Raw genomic sequence first — 16,867 nt, forward strand, 5'->3', positions numbered from 1 at the left:
CACACTCGTCGTCGTGACATGAGCTGCGGATTCAAGTCCCAGCCGAGTCAGATTTTTTCGATTTAAATATCTCTCTGTCCTTGAAATTGTTAAAAGATATGCCACAAATACATTATGACTCTCTCTTCTCTTTGATTCTGCGTAAATGGACGCGCCGAATAGTAACAAACTATCTTTTCTCAGGTCTATCCACGCATGCGCATCAGCTATTTGGCTCTTACAGTTCAGGTTGTTCACATCGTCTGGCTGTAGCTAAATCTCTGATAAGCGAAGCGAGCGCAGTACTGCTAGACGAACCCTGTGGGAGTGTGGACCCACATACGAGGCCCCTGATAGTGAGAGCTATACGACTGCTGCGTGACCAAGGTGCCGCCTGCCTCATTGCTGAAGAAAGGTAAAGCATCCTTGGTACTTAAAGATCCGGGAAAGTGTATCTGGTGATTAGTATGTACCCAAATTCATACAATAAATGATTTGTTTTGATATTGCTTTAAGACATTTTGTTGGCATTGCGCACTTATGCGCAAATGTCCAGTCGCAAAATTGCTTTTTAAATGAATTGCTGTGTCCTTTTTAGCCCCTCTGTTTAGACGGTACGTTCACATCTACGAATAAATAATATTTATTCGTAGGTTCACATTCATTTTCACAGTTAGGTTTTTTATGAATTATAGCATGGATTGGACGCAGATAGAATACATATGTGACAGATTGGCGATTATTGATAAAGGCGAAATAGTCGCAATAGGGTCGGTGGAGGAAATCAGACGGGAGCTAACTTCTGGGTACACTGCCACTCTCAAGCTAAAAGTCGACGAGGCGTATAGCGTATTTACTGGTATGCTATTGAGATAATTATATAAGTACTTACATAAACAGCCAATATACGTCCCACTGCTAGAACCACGCCTCCCATCAATCAACCAGAAGAGGTATGGAACATATTTCACCACGCTGCTCCAATGCGGATTGATACATTATATATTATGAGCATTAAATGCATTATTATTCGTTATATGAGCTATGTCAGGGGCCTTTGGCGGCTCAGTAGTAACCATGACACCACGGGTGATGAGGTTGGTTCTCCACCTCACAACCCACACGATAGAAGAGACATATACATTAATTTAAAAACTTTCATCAAATATGTGGACTCATTAACAAGAATAAAAAAATATTAAACGACAAACTCACAATAAATTATTCTCTTTTATTCTTCATTGCTATTGTTAGTGTAGCATTTTCCATTTTTTTTTGATCTATTTATTTGACTTATTTAAAAACACGATTTGTCGTTCGCTTTCTATGTAATTGGTTCCATTTAAGGTCTTTTCGACCATTCTTTTCCTCTCTTGCCTTCTATCTTTCCTTCCATGATGTTTTGATAAATTCCTCGTGACTTATTACGTGACTAATATTACTTTGCCTTTTCTGTTTTCAATAGCTTTTACGTTCCCTACACTCTTTCTCTCACTTCCTCGTTAGTAATCATTTCCAGTACCTTATATTTTTCATTATCCTCCAGCACCGCATTTCGAATGCTGGCCGTCTCTCTCTGTCCCCCAGTGTCATTATCCATGTTTCTCATCTATAAAGCGGTATTATATTATTATTAATTGGTAATCCCATAACCTTCGAGTAGATCTACCTGTTGTACAGGGTCCAAAGAGAATGCCTCTTCACTCTTTAATTATATTTTATTTATAATTACAGGTAGCTTAGAAAGAACATGTTCGATGGGTAGTAATGTTATGTTACCTAATGATAAAGTCGTCTTGTTAAAAAGAGAATTCTTAGAAAGTTTCGAAACTAGTATACTGATGGACGAGCATATAGTAAGTACTTGTATACTTAGTTATATTTTATATGTTTACCTACATACAGAGCTGTACGTTTGGTTCCTTCCATGCACCAATGATCGCTACCGACGCTTTTTCTAGTATTATTGCTCTATTTCACCATTCAGTAACTAGATGTCGCTAACCGTATTTGCTTACATATGGACATCAGTGACATCAAGTGACGGTTTCTCGTCTAATTGAGAACACTTTCTTAGTTAGTACAAACTACAAATGCTTGCTACCGGCTGGCGTGGCGCTCCATTTGCGCCCTTTTAAGGCGGGAAATTTTCTAATATGGCGAGGATCATTCTGTTTTGCATAATATATTACGCTATGCTAGTAGATTGTGTTAGTTAGCTGTGATGGTGTCTTTTAAAAGCCAAAAACAACTGTTGTTAACTTTCACTACATAATTAAAGACGAACAAAGATCCTAAGATAGAATGAGAGGAAAACATGATGATGCTGATGTCTCTCTCTGAACAACTCTTCTGTTTTCCAACTCGTTATAATCTGGGATTCTTCAAGGCTAGAGTGAATAGGCATTTGCTAGGTAAGCGTGATCCACCCTAGAACACATTGTCACTTACCATCAGGTGAGATTGTGGTAAAACGCGAGCCTATATTATAAAAAAAAAAATGTTTAGACTATCAGATTGTTTCTAAATTTTACCTTTTTATTTTACTTTTCTTTTTTGACGTGATTTATTGTAGATTTGATACGAATTAATTTCAGAGAATGCTCTATTTTCACATTGGAGATCCAAACCGTGAACTTCTCTACAGTGAAATGTTCAGGAAACTGGAGAATTTGAGACAAAAACACGACGTAGTTGAAGACTACACTCTGAGCGAAACAACTGTAGATGAAGTATTAAGTACAATCGACCACATATTACATGGTAGTGGCTCGAAACACGAAATATCGAAGAAGATTTTGTCATTGGACACGAAACCGAACTGCACATCTACTCTAACTTCAAATCAAACGAAACAAGACTGATTTTTTTTAGTGTGTGGTGATACTTTTTCAAAAACTTCTTTTACATTTGTATTAGGGTAGTTTCCAGATAATGTACGACAGGGCTCACCCGTTTTATATAAAAAACAAAACAATGCGTGCGAGCGAGTTTGTTAAAGATGTTAAACTTAGCTGAAACAATTTTTATTTTAATAGATTTTTAAACGTTCTTTTTACAAATCATAAGTTTTAATGCGTGCGTAAATTATTTTTTACATCTGAAATAATGTTTAATTGATATTTATTTTTATAAATAATATTTTCTTTTTATTTATTTTAGTCGATGTAATTGTTTTAGAATTAAACATTTTATTCGTAAGCTAAAGCGGCCTTTTTATTTTGTTACACTTAGACACAATAAGTAAGTAAATTATATTTTGGATCATGGCCTATTAGATTGCGTATACTTACTTCAGAAAACAAGAAGTAGTCGTCTAAAATGGCTAAAAAGAAAATAGAATTGTTTATCGATATATCAAATGAAAAGGATTTCCACCATACTTTACAAGAATTCGAAAATAAATTTATTTGTAAGTACTTACACTCTCACTTAAATGAGGAGCTCGGTGGCGCAGCGGTTAACGCGCTCGGTCTGCGATTGTTGAAGTAAAGCAACTTTCGCAAAGGCCGGTCATTGGATGGGTGACCACAAAAGAGAAAAAAAAAGTTTTCATCTCGAGCTCCTCCGTGCTTCGGAAGGCACGTTAAGCCGTTGGTCCCGGCTGCATTAGCAGTCGTTAATAACCATCAATCCGCACTGGGCCCGCGTGATGGTTTAAGGCCCGATCTCCCTACCCATCCATGGGGAAGGCCCGTGCCCCAGCAGTGGGGACGTTAATGGGCTGATGATGACTTACACTCACTCACTGAGTCGCTATGGTCTTGTGGTACATCGGCTTGCCTCTCAAACGGGGAGCCCCGGTTCGAAGCTTAGTACCCGATTTGCATCAATGAGTTATTAATTTACCTTCTCTTAGCTCGACCATTATAGACGGCAATACGGCTCACCACTCACGTTGGTCTAACAGAAAGCTCGGTGAGGTGTGGATACTTAGTTCATCTTGTGATCTTACGTGTTGTAACGTGTCTCGCAATATGTATGTATTACTTTACCGTCAGGCATGAAGGGCCGTTGAAGAAGCGAATTCGATTGAAACAACTAATGAGTGTTTTAAAAAAAACAATTGACTGGACGTGAATATAGCACTTAAAATGCCTTCGGCTGCTTATCTTTTCAAGGGCGCAGGTTCGAATTGAGCACGGGCCTAAACCTATGATTTTCGAAATCGTTTATCGAATTCGTACTTGGAATGATTCTTATGTGTTCAGCGGTGAATGAAAACATCATGAGGAAACCCACACACGAGAATTATGCGTTTCGGAGGTATGTGACCTAACCTGTATTAGGCTGGTTTTCCCTTCACGGGTTGGATGGTCAGACAGGCAGTCGCTTCTGTAAAAAACCGAACCTGTCAAATCTTCAGGTTAGGTAAGCGGACCCTGTGGAAAACGTTGTAATTATATTATTGGAAATAGGTGCAGAAATATATTGTCACTTCTCTGGATATTGTACGGCGTTGGACAGAATATTTTCTAAGGTCAAATTTGAATGGAGTAATAACGAAGTTGTGTTTCTCAGAGTGAGTACATAACGTTAGCATAACATAGTAAATAGGTACTTCATTTTAGACACAGGAAATACAGAATTACAAAACAAAAGAGAAGCTAAAAGGGTACAATAGGGTATTTGATTGGCTGAAAGATAAATAATAAAATGCTAATCTAGAAATAGAAGCCCATCTAAGATGATCAAAACTGAATCTCATTTTACTTTTCGACTTATTTCGAATGTTATTTATGAATTCATTAACAATGAGTACGACGTTTGTGGAATGAATACTTATTCATTCAAGGGGTTTTCTAAATGTGCCTCTGCCCACCCCATTAAGGGTTATGATGGCCTTGAGCATATTATGCACTATGTATGTATATAAAGTCTTACATACTTGTTAGTGCATTTAAAAATGTTTCAGGTACCAGCTGATGAGATTCAAGCGTTGTCGCGTCTACGCAACCAAAGTGAACCATTCTATATGTTCATTGTTGTAAGTTTAGACGATCTATAGAATACCGTTTTTAGTACAGAGGCATACGGGACCTATCCTCAGAGCCACCCTCCATACGGGGCCCCGAAGGACCACATTCTAAAACAAATTCAAAATATATTTATTCAGCAGGTAACAATAACATGGTTACACTTTGAATCGCATTTTTTTACATATAACGAACGTCTTATTCGCCTAAAACTACTGCAGCTTTTAACAACAATGTATAGCCGGGGAAAAGAAGCTGCAAGAAAAACCTCGGCACAGGGCCCTAGACGTTCTCAAACCAAAAAAAATGTCCTAAAAATTGAGGATGTCCTTACAAAAGGTTTTATTTAGAACGATCGAGTCTAAACCGGCGTGCGTATAGGAAACACTATTCCCAAAAAAGAAGAAGTGTGTCAGGATCAAAAGAAATGGAATTATCCCGATGCTCTCTGCTTATCCCGATGGGATATAGGCGTGAGTTTATGTATTTAAAAATAAATAACAAAAACAGTTACGGCGCAATATGAAATAATTTTATTGAAATAATTCTTAAGCTTATTTATATAGATATACTTACAACGTGTTTGAACGGTTCAAAATAACAGCAGCATACTAATATCGATATAAAAAATAAAATAAAGAACATATCAGGCTGTTTATCGTTCTAAACCATGTCGTAAAAACCAACAGGGAGTATCCTTTTTTGATGATGATGATGAGTTGATGATGATGATGATCATTCTTGTATATTAGCGATGGATCTGCCGAGGTGAGCACAAATAATACTTGTCAACTCACTTCGTATCAAAAGTGGCTACAAAATTGTCATCTGTTTACTTATGGCCAAAGAATAAAGAATAATACTACGAGTATGACGACTTTCCGCTCCCCACCAGCGGCTGAGCTAGGTTTTACTTCACCCTCTCGGTCTTACTTTAGTCTTCAACCGTATGGGTGTCGTAGCGTCTGCGTAATACGGGGTGTTTTGTATGAAGTGTCCGGGGTGTTTTGTGGCTCTGACCACTCCATTATGAGTTAAGACGTAAGTTTATGTAGGTATTGAAAATGTGTGTTAATTTCAGAATCAAAGAGTAACTCAAGTTTTTAGAGGTCTGGACCCTCCAAAATTTGAAGATGTCGTAAAGCAAGAACTTATGTACTATCGTCAGTGGAAAGACGACCTCGAATTTGACAGACAAACCTATCAGCTGGACGAACCTACTCCTGACGAAATGGTAAATATTTCTAGGGTATAATCATTTAAGTCGCAATATTAAGAAGTCTCTACCAATCCGCATTGGAGCAGCGTGGTATGATCTCATACCCCCTACGGTTGATTGAGGGGAGGTCTGTGCCCAGCAGTGGGACGTATATAGGCTGTTTATGTATATTAATAAGTAAGAAGGAAGCATGGCAAAAATCTTGGAAATCAGGTGATATGATTTTGCTCACCGACGTATCTGTATTTTTAGCTAAAGTAGTTTGTGTCTTATTGACAATTGTAAAAGATGCAAATCAGTTTCGTCAAAAAATGGAGATACGTCAGTTCGCGACATCAGCGACGCTATGTATGATCCAAACATGTATTCAAACTCATTTAAGTTGGGTTCTATGGTTTGGTTGGGTTTTATGGTTCCGTGCTTTGGAGGGCACGTTAAGCCGTTGGTCCCGGCTATTAGCCGTAAAAACACCTCCACCAACCCGCAGTGGAGCAGCGTGGTGGAGTATGCTCCATACCCCTTCCGGTTGATTGAGGGGAGGCCTGTGCCTAGCAGTGGGACGTATATAGGCTGTTTATGTATTTCTATATGGTTTAGAGCCTGAGTTAGGATTCGAACTTGGAATATAAACAAATATCTACTGTCCGGGATGTGCCTCGACATTACTATTGGTTCTTTAAGTAAGTACCTAGTATTATTCTTTATTCTATGGTTCTATGATGCGCATCATACTGCTCATAGACTTACATTAACACATTACTAAAGCATATGTAGTGAATAAATTGCTTGTCACAGTAAGTATCTGATTTCTTTGTGTAACCTGACCTAGCTAAGTCGATATAATTAGGACTCAAATGAACTTAGGTACTTACCTGTTAAGTGATGTTTGATTAATAGGACACGAATTGGGTCGTGTACTAGGTTCTAGATAAATTATTAAATTCTGATTACTAAATAAATCATCATCATCAGCCTATTAACGTCCCCACTGCTGGGGCACGGGCCTTCCCTATGGATGGATAGGGAGATCGGGCATTAAACCATCACGCGGGCCCAGTGCGGATTGATAGTTATTAACGACTGCTAATGCAGCCGGGACCAATGGCTTAACGTGCCTTCCGAAGCACGGAGGAGCTCGAGATGAAAACTTTTTTTGTGGTCACCCATCCTATGACCGGCCTTTGTGAAAGTTGCTTAACTTCAACAATCGCAGACCGAGCGCGTTTACCGCTGCGCCACCGAGCTCCTACTAAATAAATACACATCTAAAACTAAAGAAAAACATTTTTTTTTTCTATTTAACTTATTTATGAATTTTAAACGAATTTTATTTTATCACGTTTTCTATGACGTCAAAGTGTGCGTTTTACAAATTCCATAGTAATTTTGTGTTTTGACGTTTAGAAAGAAGTAACTGATTTGACTAGTTGGAAACTAGCCTATTACACGAACTATTACCACTATTTTTGAACGTGACTTAGTTTTTGCGAAAATGGCATTAAATAATATACATTCACTAACATAAACAGCTACGTAAATGAGTCATAATTATATTTGTATTTGCGTGATGCCTTTAATGGGATTCATTAACATGTATCCCTCTTTTTATTTGCTGATTTACTCATCTACTTTACCATATTTTTGTTGCCTAAATACCAGGATTGGATAAACGCTCGGGCGGTCGAAAGGGAGCAGGAGATTTTATCGACACGCGCGCGACAGGAAGCGCGACAAGCTGCACGCAAGAAGCACCGCGCGACACTTATGGCGCCGCATTTGGAAGTGCTTGACTTCGTGCTGTACTGGCCACACGCCATCCACGCACACCCAGAGCTCTACGAACAATGGAACGAGAACAGTTCGTAAACTGCATACGGGAGTGTTGTGTGGACACTTCAATATTTTCGTTTTACACAGACACTACACATTCTTCTTCTAGCGTGTGGGTTGTGAGGTGAATTACTAACCTCACGGCGGGAGAAAACTTTCAATTCGGAAGGCATTCAATTAGAATGGACCGAGTCGTTATCAGTCAGAAATTACTCGTGGTAGTTATACCGACTTATACCTAGTTACCCTACTAGCTACCTAAGTAGTTATAGGGAAGGGTTGCCACTTACCTCACAGTCAATGATGGCGGTATTATGGGATGTGTTGTGTCCGAGGATATTGTCCACGTCACTCTCGTTCTGTACACCGTAGCAGCGTAGTTTGGTACCTGTTAAACGAAATAATTAATATTCGTCAATCGTGTGGATTATGAGGTGGATTACCAATCCCATCAACCCTGGTGCCAGGGTTATTATTGAGCCGCCAAAGGCCCGTGACATGGCTCATGAAACGACTACTTACTTACATCAGTAAGTAGTAACCGGGACCAACGGCTTAACGTGCCTTCCGAAGCACGGATCATCTTACTTTTTGGACAATCAGGTGATCAGCCTGTAATGTCCTAACCAAACTAGGGATCACGAAGTGATTTTTGTGATATGTCCCTACGGGGATTCGCACCTGGGGCACCGGATCGTAAGCCCAAGGCTCAACTACTGGACCACGGAGGCCGTACCTACACATTGACATTATTGTACGGTCACGAGCGTTTATATGTATACACTTTGGTACCACGTCACATTAACTTTTTTGACAAATTGAACTGTAAATCTCACTAAATGTCACAATAATGTTAGTGCGACAGAGTCCTAAAGTAGGTACATTATATTGCTCATGACTGTACACGCGCATCTGTGTGCGTGACGTCTGACGCCCATACGATTGAAGACTAAAGTAAGACCGAGGGGGGTGAGGTAAACCTAGCTCAGCCGCTGGTGGGGAGCGGAGAGTTGCCGTTCTATATCGTCGTTGCCAATTTAAAATCTATTACCTATGTGCAATCGGGTCAATATTACAGAAATAAAAAAAAATCTGTAATAAATATTAAAAGATAATTGATACTTACGTACATTAGAGTTTGTAAGTACTGAATATTTTAGGAGCAAAATACTAGATCCTGACAAAAAAAAATTTGGTGATGGCCACACATAAGAGCTTTAAAATTGGCAACGTAATAAAAGTATTATTCCTTATTCTGTGGTTGTGGTGTGCAAGAAAATGTGTTGACGAGATTTTATTGCGCGTGCAATTTTCACTACCAAAATTGACTCGACCATAAAAGAAGGCGATACAGCTCACCTCCTGGCACGTTGGTCTAACTGAAAGCTCCGTGAAGCATGGGTACTTATTTAATCATGTCTTTAATTGTCGAGCTAACTGTGTTAGTGAAAATTGCTTTTTTTTAACGTTACTTATTGTAGATTTGCCGCAGATGGCATTAACTACTTAGAGCCCTGAAGGCTCTCATCCGGTACAACGTTTAAGATAACAGGCCTGAGGGTGCCCAGTTGGGCGCGAACCTCGGCTCAGGGCGTCGTCTGAGAGGAATCATATTTGAAATAATTAATCGACCCTAGCGGGTCGATAGCGATAAGCGCTGATTGAGGAAAATCGTCGACCACGCCGGCGGGGTCGGTATCGGGTTCTTGAAGTGTTTGGTGTCGCGAGCTGATTGGCCGCCTATATGGCTAGAGTAATCGGATCGTCGGGATTGTATATTACGTCGTTCGGACGCCGATACTTTTCAGTACCGTCCCTAAGCGGGATGTATTCGGAACCCGCAACTACCAGGGTAAGTGAAAACTGCTCTTAAGATAAGTTAATAACTCATTGGTGCATGTCCGGTACCGTTCGGTCTACTTCTATTGGATATGTTATATAATGTAATTATCTTCCCTTTGTTCTTTAGACATCATCATGATTGCTAGAGAAGAGTTGCAACTGACCGAAGAAGAAGCGTTAGATATCCTTTATTCTGGTGATGCGCCAATTAATGAAGCGTCCATGCACACTCTGTTATCAGGGAAGGCTCTTGCTATATGTCTCCAGACCCTGGACCCAGTAAACATGGTTGGTTAGTAAAGAAACAATACACATCATATATTAAAACCTATCATCATCATTCAACTGGAACATCATTCCCGGTCATCATCATCAATTTAAGGGCCACGCTCTTGTTCATTCCCGGTATGCAGACATTTTTTTTACTTAATAAGTAAATATAGTTTATGAAAAATAAAGCAACGAAATATAAATTCATCTTATCCATCCATCCATCCATCCATCCATCTATCCATCTTAGGACTTCGTATCAACAGTGGCTGCAAGTTGTCTTTGATTACTTGTGGCTCTGCCCACCCCATTTGGGATTACGGGCGTGAGTTTATGTATGTAAATATAAATAACATATTATTTCAGCTTTAGTTCGAAGAATTCTGTACGAAGACAACATAAAAAATCTGGATGAAAATCATAGGGCATCCATACAGTCTATCTCGGCGTTTGACTACTATAAAACGTACAGCCCAACCAGGGAAGAAATTTGGAAGAAAAGGAAGGAAGAAAGAAAACTACAATGGGTTTGTATACCATAGATTCACGCCTGTATTCCTGAAGAGTTAAGCAGGTGATTATAGTACTCAAAACCACTCCTCGCCAGCTATATTTATAAAGTTACACACACATATAAATGTAATCAAATAGCCATAAATATTTTTTTTAGATGAATTGGGTCGTGTACAAGATAAATTATGAAATTCTGATTACTAAATAAAGACAGATCTAAAACTAACGAAAACATTTTCTTTTTTTCTATTTAAATTATTTATGAATTTTAATTTAAATTATTTATTAAATTATTTTTTCTATTTAAATTATTTATGAATTTTAAACTAAAAATAAACGTAATAATAAGCCCGTCATTTTTGTATGATGTCACAGTGTGATTTTTCATACATCTTTCCAGTAGGTAAGTAATTTCGTGTTTTGACGTTTAGTAAAAAGTAACTGATTTGACTAGTTGGAAACTAGCGTATTGCTTTGATGTTGTATTTTTGTGTTGGTCTGAGGTTGTCTAGATAGCAACTACATTAAAGACGATATCGCTAAGCCCCAGTTTAGGGTTTGGTGTGATATTACGAATTTTTTTAATAGGAAGATGAAAAAATTCGCCATGCGAGGCGTTATTCTGAGATGCTTCGCTTGGCGCGCCAGGCTAGAGAAGAAGCTATTGAAGCAAAAAAAGTGGCCAAAGAAGAAAAAAAGCTGGAATTATTAAAGGCTGGTGTAAGTACTCTTTGTGTAGCTATGACAGCTCAGTTGGAAAAACGCTTGACTTTCACTGTGAGGTCGCAGGTTTGAATTCCAGCCCCGGCCTAAACCAATGATTTTTGAATTCATATTTCGATCATAAAATGATTATCACGTGCTCATCGGTGAAGGAAAACATCGTGAGGAAACTCACATTCCCGAAAAATGCGTTTCGGAGTACCTGTGTGACTTAACCTGTTTTGGGCTGGTTTACCCTTCCCGGGTTGGAAGGTCAGATAGGCAGTCGTTTCTGTGAAAAACCGGACTTGTCGATCTTCAAGTTAGGTAAGCGGACCCTGTGAGAAACGGGATACCGCTAGGGAGGTGATGTAAGTGCTCTTTGTTGATTCAAAATGAATCGAAGTACTATGGGCGCGAGCACTCTGGGTGCGACAACCAATTCACTCCCAAGGCATGCGATAAATATGAGCGGTAAAACGACAGAAATTTAGCACTAACAGAAATTGAGCACTATTTTATTATGTTGTCTATTTGACCCTCATTTGTGTAGTCACATTTTAAAAATAAATACATACAATAAAGCGTCACCGAGATATATTGAATTTTGTGTCCACTGATTTGGAATTTGAAATTTCTTTAAGTAACTTGTACTTCAAATTGCTTTTTATTTCAGAAAATTGAGGAATTAAATAAACTAAAAGCGGAACCTGACAATTTTGAAGATGTGGATGTTCCAATGCCTGAGGTACACATCTTAAAAAAATAATATAAGTACTTAAATAAAATGTAATGATTACCTACTCCTAACATTTCACAAGCAATTCGCACTTTTGCCACAACAATTGGGTATTTGACTGGGTCAAACATATTTTTTTTTTGTTTTGGTTTTCCCCGAAGGGTCTAACGTATTTTTTTTCTCGATGATTAATGAACTGATGAAAGGTGATGAATGATGATGATGAAACCTAAGCCCCCACCCTCGGAGTAGAGTCCTACTCCGAACCCCAAACGAATTAACTCAAAAGTCCGCATAAACTTTCGAGTTATGAAGCGGCTTTTTGGCACGAAGCGAAAATAGGTAGATAACTAGATACACTTTGTTTATTGAATACTCCGATATAATAATACTTGCGAATGTATTCCGACTAACTTAATGCGACCATTAACCACAAAACACCACTTCGTATTAATTATTTAGATTATTCAATGAAGAAAGCAACTGTCCCGTTCCCGCCAAAAAGCCTGGGTCAAAGATAAATTATAAAATGCTAACATAGAAACAGAAGCCAGTCTAAGATGAACAAAAATCAATCTCATTTTACTTTTCGAATTATTTTCGAATTTTATTTATGAATTAAGTAACAATGAGTACGACGTTTGACCGATTTTATTGATGACGTCACAGGCCAGTATCCATACAAAGTCCAAAGAAAACTTTCGTTTTGACAGTTCGTAAAAAGTATCTCATTTGACTAGGTTGTCAAGTAGACTATTTGGTAAATCTTCAGATTTACCGTATTTTGGATTTTTACACTTATAAATATACCTAGTATAATATAAGTAGGTGCTAACACCCGTTTTCTAAGATGTTCACTCGATTCTTTCTCCACTCGACTCGGCGTCAGCATTTTGGTATTTTAAGATGACATTTACGTACTTGAGGACGTTACTCACTGGACTCGAACATATCATACTGCCACATAATAATACGAAAATAATGACGCCATGCCATACTAGAGTAAACTCGAGTTAAGGTTGAGGCATCGTCTAAGAATATCGATTTTGAGCTATCTTCGAGGAAGGCCTTGAAGTCGCCTCAACTACACCCCGGACACTCATACATACAAACAACCTCGTTTTACACAAACCACACATTGACGTTATCATACACGCGCATCTGTGTGTGTGACGTCTGGCGCCCATACGATTGCAGACTAAACTGTGTCCGAGGGGGGTGAGGTAACCTAGCTCAGACGCTGGTGGGGAGCGGAGAGTTGCCGTTCAGATTTAGATTCAGATTATTTATTTGCATTAATTGGTGTTACAGGTTTAGGTTATAAGTAGTTAGTTCTCTACGTTCCACCTACAAATAGATATACAAATATTTAAATAATGTTTAGAATTAAATGTAAAAGCACATAATATGAAAATTACACAAAAATTTGCCGTTTGAGATTAAATTAGATACTTACTTACATAGCAAACTTCAGTAATAATTAGGTATTCGTGAATTCTCTTACATCATAATACATTTATCCAATAATAATAACTTAAATTTTTTTTTGAATTTCTCGTATTTTGAACATTCTTATTTCTTTCTTGTCTCTTTCGTTCTGTACGTAGTTTATTATTCCTTATTCTATGCCCCAACTGGGGACGGAGAAAGTTGGTTAATATCTTAGTGCACGGGTAAGACGACTCTATTTCCCTCTATTTCTTACCAATAGTTTGAAGAACTACCAGAGCAGGAAGAAGTGGTAGAGGATCCTGACGAGTACTTCCCTCCAGCTGGTCTCCCCATCCCTGGGTTCTACTCTCCACCAAACGATATTGCCAAAGCTAACGGATTGGCTTTGCTCTTCCCAAAGGTATATCAATTTGTTCTAATGCTCATTTATTTCATCGATACGTCATCATTTTCCTTTCGTAAATAGTAAACGCTTCTTAATAAAGGGGTAAAAAATATCATGTCCTCAGAAAAGCTTTGGTACGATTTACTCTGAACCGGCGTGCGTGTATGAAACGATTGATGAATGTGGAGGAAGCAAGAGAAGTGTGTGAGGATCGAAGCAAATGGAATTCCATGCTCGCTGCCAACTCTGGTGGGAAATAGGCGTGAGTTTATGTATGTATTCTTTTTAATTTTATACCAATTCTAAGGCTGCTTCTCGATTACGAATGCACTTAGTCTTGAGTTCATAGATGTAGCACTTTCTTTTGCAATTTATCACGAATTTTACCTGGAGAGTATGGAGAAATGTCAAGGATCTCAACAATACTGTCGCCTAGATTTGGGCTTCTAGTTTTTATCCTCATTATTGAACAATTCGATTGAACTTCCCTTGGCTGTCAAACACTTTCACGTTCACCGCTTGTTTATTTTTTTATTCTTCTTCTTATCGTGTGGGTTGTGAGGCGGCATACCAGCCTCATCAACCTTGGTGTCACGGTTATGATTGAGCCGCCAAAGGCCCCTGGCATGGCATTATTTTTTAATTTGTACTTATCTATGTTTAAGCTTAAATTAGTTTAACTTGTAATATAATTACCAGTTGGTAGAAGATCGTGTGGTGCCTACTTCTGAGTTTCTTCCACCCCACGTCCTCGTCATGGTGCATATGTACAGACGACACAAGGTCATCGAACATATTGCACCTTTTACAAGTGGCATTATACACGTTAGTATTATAAATTGTTTTAAGTTTACGCGGTTAACTAAATAAAAGAATAATCGAAATAGGAAAGAATGAATTAATGAATGATAGGAATATCGGGAGTCTCATATCCCTGATTTACACGCGGTAAGATCCCGTTATTATGTTGCGGTTGGCTATGAAGCAGTCGAAGAAGGTAGTTATTAACTTATATGTACCGTCTGCACACCTCGTTTTACACAGACATTACACTTTGACGTTATCGTGGACGCGCATCTGTGTGTGTGACGTCTGACGCCCATTCGATTGTAGATTAAAGTAAGATCGAGGGGGTGCGGGAAACCTAGCTCAGCCGCTGGCGGGGAGCGGGGAGTTGCCTTTCTATACATGAAAGAGTGATGTGATCCAGCCGATTTCGGCTGCTTCAACTCCGACGTTCATGTGCTCGCATACGGTTTATATAACCAATCTTGTTGGGAAAGATCCTCGCACATAGCGGGCATGTGAGCACACCCATTTAAATATGTATACAGGGTGTTAGTGACATCGTAACGAAAACTATGAGGGATGATTCAGCTCATTATTCTGAGTTAATATCAAGTGGAATTTTCCATCGCAAAAGTAAAGAATTTAAAATAATTTAAAATAACTTGAATATTGCGACGGAAAATTCCACTTGATATTAACTCAGAATCATGGTCTGAATCATCCCCTTCAGTAACACCCTGTATAATTGATCGCTGCAGGTGGACGGGCTTTCAATTACTAGCGCTTGGCATCAAACTTTTACTGAATCACTATAGTATCTAGTGTTATTGGTCGTTTAGTCGACTTTTGACAGATTACCTATAGTTTTAATATCATAGTCTACATTTCACAGATTCTACAGTACCTACTTAATCTGTTTGGTCATTTGTCAGCTATCTAGCTGGTAAGGAGCAGGAGTCAATATATACTTAGATATAGTTTGTTCCAGATGGGTATCTTCAAGGCATCCACTCCATATGATGCTAAGCATATTGCTTACTCTGTAAAACAGTTTGACGCTATGGAAGTTAATATTAGTTTGTAAGTGGAAATCTTTTTTGACAGGGGAAAATAGGGCAGTGGTTTTCTTCTTGCCTTCCGCCCCCAACCTTATGCTGCAGTTCATATTATCTGTATAAGCTTTAAAAAATAGAATAATAAAATTAGATACTTTTTTTTCACACAACAGCCTCCGTAGTCTAGTGGGGAGGTCCGGCTTCGATTCGCGATGGGGACATTGTCGAAATCACTTTGTGAGACTGTCCTTTGTTTGGTAAGGACTTTTCAGGCTTGAATCACCTGATTTTCCGAAAAAGTAAGATGATTCCGTGCTTCGGAGGGCACGTTAAGCCGTTGGTCCCGGCTATTAGCCGTAAAAACACCTCGACCAACCCGCAGTGGAGCAGCGTGGTGGAGTATGCTCCATACCCCCTCCGGTTGATTGAGGGGAAGCCTGTGCCCAGCAGTGGGACGGTGGTTAAAATTATTTTATTTATCTATTTCCAGAGACGATTTAAAACTGTGTTTTATGGTGACGACTAAGGTAGACATGCCTTTACTGGAGTTAATGGACTTCAGTCCAATTCACGTGAGTCGCGACACAGTGATTGGAGAAGAAGAATGCGCTGCCATGTTCCCTGTGGATTACGGTGACGAGTACAATGAACTGGAAGATTTTGTCGTGCCAAAAAAGAAATGAGATCACGCCTATATCGTTGGCGGAGACCATGGAATTACACTCACTACGATCCTGGCAACAACAACATACAACATAACATAACATTTATGAAACAAATAAAAGAATAGATGCAGGTCGTGTCGTATCAGGGGCTGAAGGTTTTGGCGGGAAGAAGAGAGGAATGGCGATTACTCCACCGGAACCTCATTCTAACGTGATGGAACCAAGAGAAGTCAAATCAAATATACTTCAGGAATATACTTGTTTAAGTCTGTCAGGTTCGAAGCAAACGTATTCCATAGTCTCTGTTTACCCCGGTGGGAAGTAGGCGTATTGTATCCGCATCCTGTCTATGCGACAGGCAGTCGCAATGTTGCGGATTTAAGTCCCATTTAAGTAAACATTTGGATTAAATTTTCCCTTTGTGATTTTCCCTAAGCTCGGATGAGTGCAA

At 39.0% G+C, this 16,867-nt stretch overlaps 2 protein-coding genes across 2 annotated transcripts; both read left to right on the plus strand.

The window, feature by feature from the left end:
* The first annotated feature begins 219 nt into the window (after nt 1-219).
* On the plus strand, nt 220-2,904 carry LOC126374463 (linearmycin resistance ATP-binding protein LnrL-like). Its single transcript, XM_050021118.1, has 4 exons — nt 220-394; nt 675-838; nt 1,714-1,835; nt 2,577-2,904. The coding sequence occupies exons 2-4, from the start codon at nt 676-678 to the stop codon at nt 2,841-2,843; spliced, it is 552 nt and encodes a 183-aa protein (XP_049877075.1). The 5' UTR covers nt 220-394; nt 675; the 3' UTR covers nt 2,844-2,904.
* A 396-nt stretch (nt 2,905-3,300) lies between these two features.
* Nucleotides 3,301-16,434, plus strand: LOC126374608 (uncharacterized). The gene is made up of 12 exons (XM_050021297.1): nt 3,301-3,391; nt 4,398-4,501; nt 4,895-4,966; nt 6,037-6,189; nt 7,834-8,032; nt 9,974-10,138; nt 10,483-10,643; nt 11,218-11,349; nt 13,782-13,922; nt 14,607-14,732; nt 15,685-15,776; nt 16,242-16,434. The coding sequence occupies exons 1-12, from the start codon at nt 3,301-3,303 to the stop codon at nt 16,432-16,434; spliced, it is 1,629 nt and encodes a 542-aa protein (XP_049877254.1).
* Nucleotides 16,435-16,867: the final 433 nt, after the last annotated feature.

This window comes from Pectinophora gossypiella, chromosome 17 (assembly GCF_024362695.1).
Source record: "Pectinophora gossypiella chromosome 17, ilPecGoss1.1, whole genome shotgun sequence".
NCBI lineage: Eukaryota > Metazoa > Arthropoda > Insecta > Lepidoptera > Gelechiidae > Pectinophora > Pectinophora gossypiella.